Source organism: Meleagris gallopavo, chromosome 21, assembly GCF_000146605.3.
Source record: "Meleagris gallopavo isolate NT-WF06-2002-E0010 breed Aviagen turkey brand Nicholas breeding stock chromosome 21, Turkey_5.1, whole genome shotgun sequence".
Taxonomy (NCBI): domain Eukaryota; kingdom Metazoa; phylum Chordata; class Aves; order Galliformes; family Phasianidae; genus Meleagris; species Meleagris gallopavo.
The window spans coordinates 412,058-421,059 of NC_015031.2; the positions used below are offsets into that span (position 1 = coordinate 412,058).

The following is a 9,002-nucleotide window of genomic DNA, read 5'->3' on the forward strand; positions in this document are numbered from 1 at the left end:
AATGTTTTAAACAGGCATGTTGTTTTTTTTTTTATTGCTCCTTTTTAGCGATTGCAAACGCTTTGGTTGCTGACGCTTGTTTAAATGTGGGGGAAAAAAAAAACACAACTTCAATAGATTTTTGATCATTTAAAACTTAGAAGGAAAAAGGCCACAGCTGTTAAAAACAAAAAAAGCACTGTCAGTTTTTCCAGTGTGGAAGGGGAGACTTTTGATGGGGTGGGGGAGAAATCCCATTTTTTGTGCAGAATCACTCTCCACCCAGTTGCAATCATAGCTGCAGCTGTTGTGCTTTGCTTTACTCAAGTTGTTGCTTGGGGGTGATGGGGGGTTAATGCTCTTGTGAATAGCATTTGGCAACCTGATATGAAAGCGATGAAGCTGGAGGATCGCAGATAGGATAAAGTCAGTCCTTCTTGGAGCATTTGGCAGAGTGGATATTTTGCGAGGGGAAGAGCCTCTGTGATGAGCTGGAAGATGGCAGGTGTACAAGAAATAGAGAGGAAATGGGGAATTGTTTGTGGCTTTTGTTATTGGCACTCTTTTCTTGGGTGTTTGATTTGTTGAGGAGTTAGGGATGAGGACAACGTAGACAAATCTTCTGGTCTTGCTACTGATGTTATGAACTGCTGGGCATCGCTGTAACCAGTGGTGGTTCTCGACCAAAAAAAAGAATGTGCTCCTGTCTCACAAAGTTCTTAGCAGCTGGATTTCCAGAAGTTGGTACGTTTGCCCAGACTTTGCCTTGGATGTTTCATGCACGGACTGTTCCTCAGCAATCTGTGCACCAGGGTTACCGTAGCGTGCGATGAAGACATTCATTCTTGCAGTGAGGCACTCATATGTCATAGGTTTGCTCTGTTCCCGTGTTGTCCAGGCTGGCGGTGCTCTGGGCTGGTTCAGGATTGTCCATCTCCTCTATGAATTTCCCAACTGCAGAAACAGCCTGCAGGGAGACTCCCCCCAGATCGTGCATGTAATTTGTAATTCAGCTCTCTCCAGGCTCCTCTTTTCTCCTGACATCCATCCGTCGGTTCAGGCTCATCCATTGAGTGCAAGCCTTGAGTTGCTGCTTGGGTTCCTCTCCCATTACCACTGCCATGCTGGATTTTGAGGCCGAGCTCAGATGATCCTGGAACTTGTTTTGCAGGTTGCACCTGGTGGTGGGTCCAGCGGCGGCCGGCTGAACAGCCGTAAGGAGGCAGGGCTGCTGGCTGCTGTGACACTGACACAGAAGATCGTGGTGTGTCTGTCAGACACCACACTCATGGATATTCTCCCCAAGATCAGCCAGGAGGTGCTGCTCCCTGTCCTGGGCTTCCTCACCTCCCTGTCTGTCGGGTGAGTGCCTTCAGCCCCAGTTTGCACAAGTTTGTTTGCACCCAGATGAGCTTGTCCTTGCTCTGGGATATGGTTCATTTGTAGAACCTGTGCTGCTCAAGACCTTCTGATAATGCCAGAAAACACAAAGCGGGAGGCAGAGAGGGAAAAAGGGGTATGTGTCTGACAAGCTGGTAATGGATGTCTTCTTCAGTTTCCCCAGTGGTGCCCAGGCCCGTGTTGTCCTGTGTGTTAAGACAATCAGCCTAATTGCCTTGATCTGCCTGCGGATCGGGCAGGAGATGGTGCAGCAGCATTTGAGTGACACGGTGAGAACCTTCTTTGGAGCGTTCTCACTGCTGCAGGAGCTGCAGGACCAGGTCAGTGATATGCACTGGGTGCTCCTGCCACATCCCAGCACACAGCCACAGAAATGTGGTGGGCATACCTGCTGCACACATCAGCACTGGTGTCAGCAATGCCCAGCCCAGGCTGTGCTTATGTAATAATGTGGTTCGAGCATCTGAGCTTGGGAATATTCCTGTTTTCTCCTGACCAGGGATTGACAGTGGAGTCGCTGAGTGGCTGCGAGGTGCCGGTGATGGAGGTGCCCCTCATGGAAGGGAAGCTGCTGGCTCTGGATCCGGCAGTGCTGATGGAGTTACAGAAGGTGTTTAACCCTGAGATGGCCTACATCACCTACATCCCCTTCTCTTGCTTGCTAGGTATGGCTTGGCTACCTTCTTTCTTAGAGCTCCTTGTTCTGTGCGCTCATGCTTGACCTGAACTTGGGAAGTCAAAGGGTGTAAGTTGGCTGGGAAAACCCACAGCTTCTGCATGGTGGTTTGGTCTGCTTGTGGAGTCGGGAAGCCCACTGGGAGTTCAGGCTGCTTTGGCTGGGAGCAGCGTGTGGCTGGCTTGGTGGGAAGTTGTGTTCAATGGCCATGTGCTGACCATTGTTCTGTTGTGGGTAGTAGGAGATGAAGAGGAGATTCCTTCCCTGGGAGCTATTTTATCTCTTTTTCAGGTGATGTTATCCGGACGGTTGTGCCCAACCACTCGCTGGTTGAGAAGTTGGCCAGTCTCTACCTGGAGAATGTGAACCCAAAGAACCTGCAGGTGGTTGGCCTTGAGCAAGCACCGAGCATGGCAGGCTCAGACCAAGATATGCGAGGGACAGAAGCGTTCTCCAGCCCCCAGGAGGACAGTCACTCTGGTACTTTTGGGAGCGTGCTGGTAGGGAACCGCATCCAAGTTCCTGTGGACACGCAGCGTGAGGGTCTGGGCTTCCTTCGCCTCAGTGCTGGCACTGATGGCTTCATTCCCAGCTCATCCTGTGAGGAAAACACTCTGAAGCACGACCTTCCTCGCAGCACCCACATGCTGTGTGGGAACTGGCTGGCATATTGGCAGTATGAGATTGGGGTGAGCCAGCATGACCCCCGCTTCCATTTCCATCAGATCAAGCTGCAGAGTTTCTCAGGGCATTCGGGGGCCATCAAGTGCGTGGCACCACTCAGCAGTGAGGACTTCTTTCTTAGTGGCAGCAAGGACAAAACTGTCCGCCTTTGGCCCTTGTACAACTATGGGGATGGTACCAGCGAGGTGCCACCGCGGTTCACCTACTCTGAACACAAGAAGTCTGTTTTCTACGTGAGCCAGCTGGAGGCATCGCAGCACGTAGTGAGCTGTGATGGGACTGTGCACATCTGGGACCAGTTCACAGGTAAGAAGGGAAAGGGAAAGGGCAGCCTGGAATGAACTGGTCCAGTCCTTGTAGACAGGGGGCCTTAATTCTGATGCCTCCCCACCGTAGGGACTGGAGATCTGCCATATTGTTTCTCCATACGTTTACAGCTCTATCGTCTTTCTCGTGTATTCACAGGCAAACTTATCCGGACTTTTGATGAGTTAGATAGCAAAGCCCCCATCACAGCTGTGACCACCATGCCACCTCCTTATCACAGCATTTCTGTGGCCAGTGCAGACTCTGTGCTGCGCTTCATTGACCACAGGAAGCCAGGATTACAGGTATGGAGGCTGTTGTTTTGCAAGCCACATTCCTTTGGGCTCCCCCATGGCATCCATGTGCTGAATAATGCAATTGTGGCTGGTCCAAAGCCAGATGTGGTGACTCCATGAAAGCCTGCTGTGCCCCAGAGTCTTTTATCTTATAAGTGCTGGATGGCCAAGATTTCAGCCCACTGGTAGCTGGATTCTCTCTCTGTCTTGCAGCATGAGTTTCGCTTGGCCAGCGGGGTGAATGCTGGGCTGATCCGCTGCTTGGCTGTCAGCCCCAACGGGCGCAGCGTTATGGCTGGCTTCTCTTCTGGTTTCATCGTGCTGCTGGACACCAGGACGGGACTCATCATGCGGGGGTGGCCTGCCCACGAGGGAGACATCCTGCAGATCAAGGTGAGCAAGGTGATCCCTGCAGGGATCGGGGTAGGGGGGCTGCTTCCTGGGCCTTGCTGATCCTTCTGACATGTGCTGCTTGGCAGAGCTTATCAGTCCATCCTGCGGAGCTCAGGGTTTTCCTCCATTCTTTGCTGTGCCCCTAAGTGTCTGCTCAGGCTCTCGTGCCCTGTGGCTCATGCTATGAGCAGATGCTCTCGGAGTAACCTGTGCTGGACAGAAATAGCCCTCCCAAGCATCTGTAGGTCTGCAGCATGGGCAGGGAGTAGCCACGTGTCCTGGTGGAGGCTTTCTGCTTGGGGCTGTCAGCTCCCTGTGAGGAGCATCACTCTAATGAATAACTCTTGTCCATATTTACCCACTCGGGGAGCAGTGGTTTGGGCTCGTGTCCTCGACCCAATGCAGTTTAAACAAAGTTCACCGGGGTGGGTTGTTTACTCTCTCACTAGCTCTGCTAATAAGCATGCCAGGCTTCTGTCTTCGGCAGTGTTTTCTGCTTAGCTCCCCAGTTCCTTGTGCATGAGAAGGAAAATAACATGGCAGGTGGCTTAATGGAGAGGGATGCCATGCAATAATCTCTTCCTGCTGCGGTACTAACAGGTGATAAATCAGAGGAGTGTCAGCAACTTGATGAGAAGAGCTGCGGCCCATCTCCTGAACACTTTGAATAGTGCTGGAGGAGGTTAACAGCAACCAGAGTCCTGTACTTTGTGGTGTCCACCTGCGTGCCTTGTTAATACTGTTTAGTACTGCCAGCTGCTTGGAAATGGCTGGGGCTGTCTTAGGGGACTGCAGTGGGGACTGCTGGACTATTGGCAGCTACCTCTCATTTCCAGGGTGAGCTTAGGGGTTTTTACTGTAAGAATGTTGATTAAGCGTCTCTCCTTCTCCCCCAGGCTGCAGAGGGCAACGTGCTAATCAGCTCTTCTTCAGATCATTCCATGACCGTCTGGAAGGAACTGGAGCAGAAACCACTGCACCACTACAAATCTGCATCCGAACCCATCCATGCATTTGATCTCTATGGCAATGAAGTGGTGACTGGCACCGTGGCCAACAAGATTGGTGTCTACTCCATGCTGGAGTCCTCAGCTTTGCCTGTCAGCACAACCAAGCTGAGCTCAGAGAATTTCCGGGGTACTCTGACCAGCCTGGCAGTGCTGCCCATGAAATGTCACCTCCTGCTGGGCTCAGACAATGGTGTGATACGCCTCCTGGCATAGCAACCCCAGCCCAGAAGCTTGTAGCTGTCCCACAGCTCTGGTAGTAGAGCTGAAAGCCAGCAGTGTTTCTGATAGAAGAGCCACAGTTAGGTGTTTCTGAACGGAGGATGCAGGAGGGAGGTGTATTTGCTAGTGAGCACTCGGTTAAGCATCCCTAACCTCTTTCTCTATCTTAAAGAAAAAAGAAAAGAAAAAAAAAAAAAAAGAAAAGCCATAGCTGAGAAACCTCCACTGCTGCTGGGAGAAATACTGGGCATTGTAGGTCACTGTCACTCCTGCAGAGAGGTCTGGAGCTTTCCGTACCGTGTGTGCCTGATCCCCAGGGGACTGTGAGCTGCCCTCCAGAGAAACGTGGACCATGGGCATCCCCCTCCCTTCCATTAAGGGGTAAGAGGTTGCCCTCAACACAAATAGAAACGTATAGCTACTGCCATCTGCACTTACCCTTCACACTCTGCTCCTGAACCACTGAATAGTCCTACAAGGATTGCATTAGTGGGCACTGCCTCCTTTGGAGCTGCGTGCTGCTGGGGTGGGATCAAAGCCCAGAGGATCCACTCTGTTAACTTTAGGTTCTGCTGTTTGAGAGAGAGCCTGCATAGGAGGAGGAGAGGTTAACTAGAGCTCTTTTGTTGCCTTACTGGCTCCAGAGCAAATGCAGGAATGCAAGTCAGCCAAGGCACAACCCCCCATTCTGCTGTACTGCTTCATCCTGTGATTTAGGAATGAACTGCAGAAGGGTGGTTTTGAAGGCCAGAACTGGATGCTTCTATCAGGATTTTTGCTTCTGGAGCTGCAAGGTAGGGATGGATTGTTGCTGGTTCCTACCCTAGCTGCACTGCATCTCATTATTATCAGCGGGTTGAGGAATGCTCTGTGTGCTATGCATTGGCAGCATTCCTCAAGAAATTTCCTTTCTCATCCTCTCCAATCTCCTTTGTGCTGGTCAGGCTTCCGGGGAAGACAGAACAGCAAAAAGGTGCTCAATTTTACCCCTTCCCACCACAGGTTGAGAACCTGAGATCACAAACCAGAATGGCGTTCCTCTGACCTTCCCTTAGGGACAGCACTGTCTGCTCCCACTCCTGTGTGACCCAAAGGTGAGGAGAGTGCTCTTCGACCCAGCAGCAGGAGCAGTTGCCTCACTTCTCTTGCAGCCCTTTTCCCATCCATCCCTCTTGTTATCAGGGGAGCGGGAAGCTCTTATCTTGAGCAGGGGAGGAGTCTGCTGTGATTTGTCCTGAGAGTGGAAAGAGGGGCACCCTCCAGCTGCCAGGGAGCTGGGAAGCTGCCCTGTGCTTTCAGGGAGGGGTGTGGTGGTGAGCAGTTGGCTCTGGCTATCCTTCCCCATCCAAGGGAAGCTCCTAGTCCCGTGTTGCCTATTAACCATTTGCAATAGATGTAAATATTGACTTCTAATAAACTCTTTGAAAGAGATGCAGAGAAGTGCGTGTGGGGACGCTGCGTGCAGGGCTGGGTGTGCTGGGGGAGCCCAGGAGCGATGCTGCACAGTGGCTGTAGCTGTGCTCTGGCACCCAAGGCTAAAGCTCTGCATTCAGGCATCGCTTGTGTTCCTGGAGGAGGGATGCTGTGAAGATGCCATGGATGTAAGGTAGGATTTTCTGCTGCAAACGACCTGCTTTCCAAAGGGAAGTAGCTCCCCGTGTTGCAGTGCTACATCCTGGTGTAGTTTCTGGTAGCAGAACACAGATCTGTACTTTCCATTCCTTCCCACTGCTCGGGGTGTATGGAAACCATGAGCCTATCGCACGAAAAGGATCACAGCAAGTGCTAAAATCCTCCTTAGGATCTCCCATCGCACCGAGGACATGGCCAGAGCCATATCCCATGCTGGGAAGGGATTACTGTTCTTTCTGCATGCAGCACAAAAGCACATATGCCTGGACAGCCCTGCTGGAGTTCTGCCTGGCCCTGAGCCTTTTCTCCTGTACTTCTGTGGGGCCCTGGTTCCTGCTGTGCCCTGGGGAGGCACCAGCTGCTCTCAGATGCCCATGCATGCTGCCTGGGTATGCTGCTGTGGGGCCTTGGGCACCCACCATCTGCTGAACACAGAGCCTCGTTTTTGCTGCAGTATCTGGGCCAGAGGGAGGAAGCATCCAAGGCTTTCTGCAATGAAAATTCCAAAACCAGAGAGCCCTGTGGCAGTAAATACCAAGCCCCAGATTTGCACTGGAGTTATGAATAAAAGGGTGCGTTCCCAGCACAGGGAGTAGTGGAAAGCAGAGCTGCTGCTGCTAGGAACAGCTGGCATTTCCCATCAGCACAAATGTGATTCAGTGCTGGTAAACTCAAGGTTAACGTTGCCTTGCAATGACAGCATCATAAAGTATCTCCCCATCCCCAAATACACCACAAACTCCATCTCCTGCCCCAAACAAATGTTTAACAGGATGCTGTAAGTCAATATTTGCCTGCCAAATTCTGAAATAGGAGGTGGTGCTGAAGGTCGGCGGGTAGGAGGGCTGGGCTGGGCAGGAGGCTGTGCCCCACACAGAGCTGTCTGTCCAGCTAACGAAGGTGCCAGCTCCAACGTGGACACCAACAGCCTCAGGTAAGGAGAAAAGAAGGAGAATTCGATGGTAAATGGGGGCTCTTCCAATGAGCATTAGTGGTTCTATCAGGGAGAGAGTGAACTGGCAGAGAGTTAAAGGTTTGGTACCATGGGGGGGGATAGGGGTGTTTGGAGGGAGTTATGGCAGCAGGATTTCGGGTGAAGGGGGAATGAAAAGGTCTCAAGTTTTGCTGCCTCTGCTGGGCAAGTAGTCACAACCCAGTGAGTTGTGGGTTGAAGCTGGGATTGCTCCGGGAGTGAAAAGCAGCCCCAGGAGTTAAGTGGATAGCAGCCATGCCGACGCCTGGGTTTTGGCATGTAGTGTTTATGTTAAGGAGAAGATGGGTTATTTCTGTTTGAGCAGGAAAAGTAGTTGGTCAAAACTGTGGCCAGGGAGTGGGTGGGGTTTCATTGATTGCCCTGGAAGCTCCCACTGTCCCATACTGGAACTGGAGCGCGGGGGTGGGAGAGGCTGGGTTTGCCAGCAAAGGGGGAAGGCAAGTGCTGGGAAGGGGAGGATTTTCTATTCCAGGACTAATTACTGGTAAATCCCTCTGGTATCTTGCTTTCTACCTGCAAAGCCCCTTCCAGGCAGCACTTGCTAGGGCAGGTCAGTATCTCTTCTCCCAAGAGCTGGGCACAGCCAACACGATGCTGTGCCCACACCTCAGTGGTTTGCATAGGGAAGGAGCAGAAGCTCTTGTCCTCTCCCACATGCACAGCGTGTGTAGGACTGATTAGGGAAATACCATTCGCAACCCAGATGAATGAGGGTGTTGGGGTCAGAAGCACAGATTCCAAGCAGAAGAGGGTCATGCAAAGAGTCCGGCTGTAGTTACGGCTCTGCTCTGGTGCAGGTCCCTGTTCCTCTCTGATTTCGCTGCCTTGGCGTTGGACCCAGGAGTCCTGTGTTGTTTCTGTGCAGCATTGTTCATCTCCTTATTGCTTTCTGCAAGCTCCTGCGCCAACCTGTTTGGCCAGGTTGATAATTTTCTCCCTGTAGACCTGACTAGGCTCAGCTTGCTGCTGCCAGGCAGCTGGAAATAACTCCTCTCTCGGCTGGTCCTTCTGTTCCAGAAATATGGTGTTGCTCTGGGGTCTGTTGCTGCTCTCCCTATCTGTTCTGCACAGTCATCCAACGGTAAGTTGTTCCCCTCCAGCCATCCTGGGGTTCTCTCCAAGCCAGCACAGGGCAAGGGCAGAGAAGCTGTGCTCCAGCCTGCGGGGCAAACACTGCCCAGTGCTTCTGCTGAGTGGTGGAGGAGACTGCTCCTCTGCTCTGCAGTAGGCTTGCACCCCAGCAGGGAAAGGTTTCTCAGGTTTTCCCATCTATAATTACTGTAGATATCTCCATTACCCAAGTGAATTTCCGCAGAAAATCTTTGGAAACTTGGCTTCAATTGTTTGTAGTGACCGTGACATTCAGAGTTTAGCAGGACATTGTTTTAATAACAGCTTTTTTTTTTTTTTTC

The 9,002-nt window shown here is 51.7% G+C and overlaps 1 protein-coding gene across 2 annotated transcripts; it reads left to right on the forward strand.

Annotated features, from left to right (window-relative positions):
• Nucleotides 1-339: 339 nt before the first annotated feature.
• Nucleotides 340-6,404, forward strand: LOC100539477 (WD repeat-containing protein 81-like). 2 transcript variants are annotated; one of them, XR_004161766.1, is made up of 8 exons: nt 340-1,341; nt 1,535-1,700; nt 1,880-2,045; nt 2,348-3,046; nt 3,206-3,351; nt 3,556-3,735; nt 4,632-5,758; nt 5,967-6,404. XR_004161766.1 is itself a non-coding variant. In XM_031556397.1 (7 exons), the coding sequence occupies exons 1-7, from the start codon at nt 1,127-1,129 to the stop codon at nt 4,956-4,958; spliced, it is 1,899 nt and encodes a 632-aa protein (XP_031412257.1). In that variant the 5' UTR covers nt 340-1,126; the 3' UTR covers nt 4,959-6,404. The 2 variants fall into 2 exon arrangements, 1 of the variants encoding a protein (XP_031412257.1); XM_031556397.1 differs by having other exon boundaries at nt 4,632-6,404.
• The last annotated feature ends 2,598 nt before the right edge of the window (nt 6,405-9,002 follow it).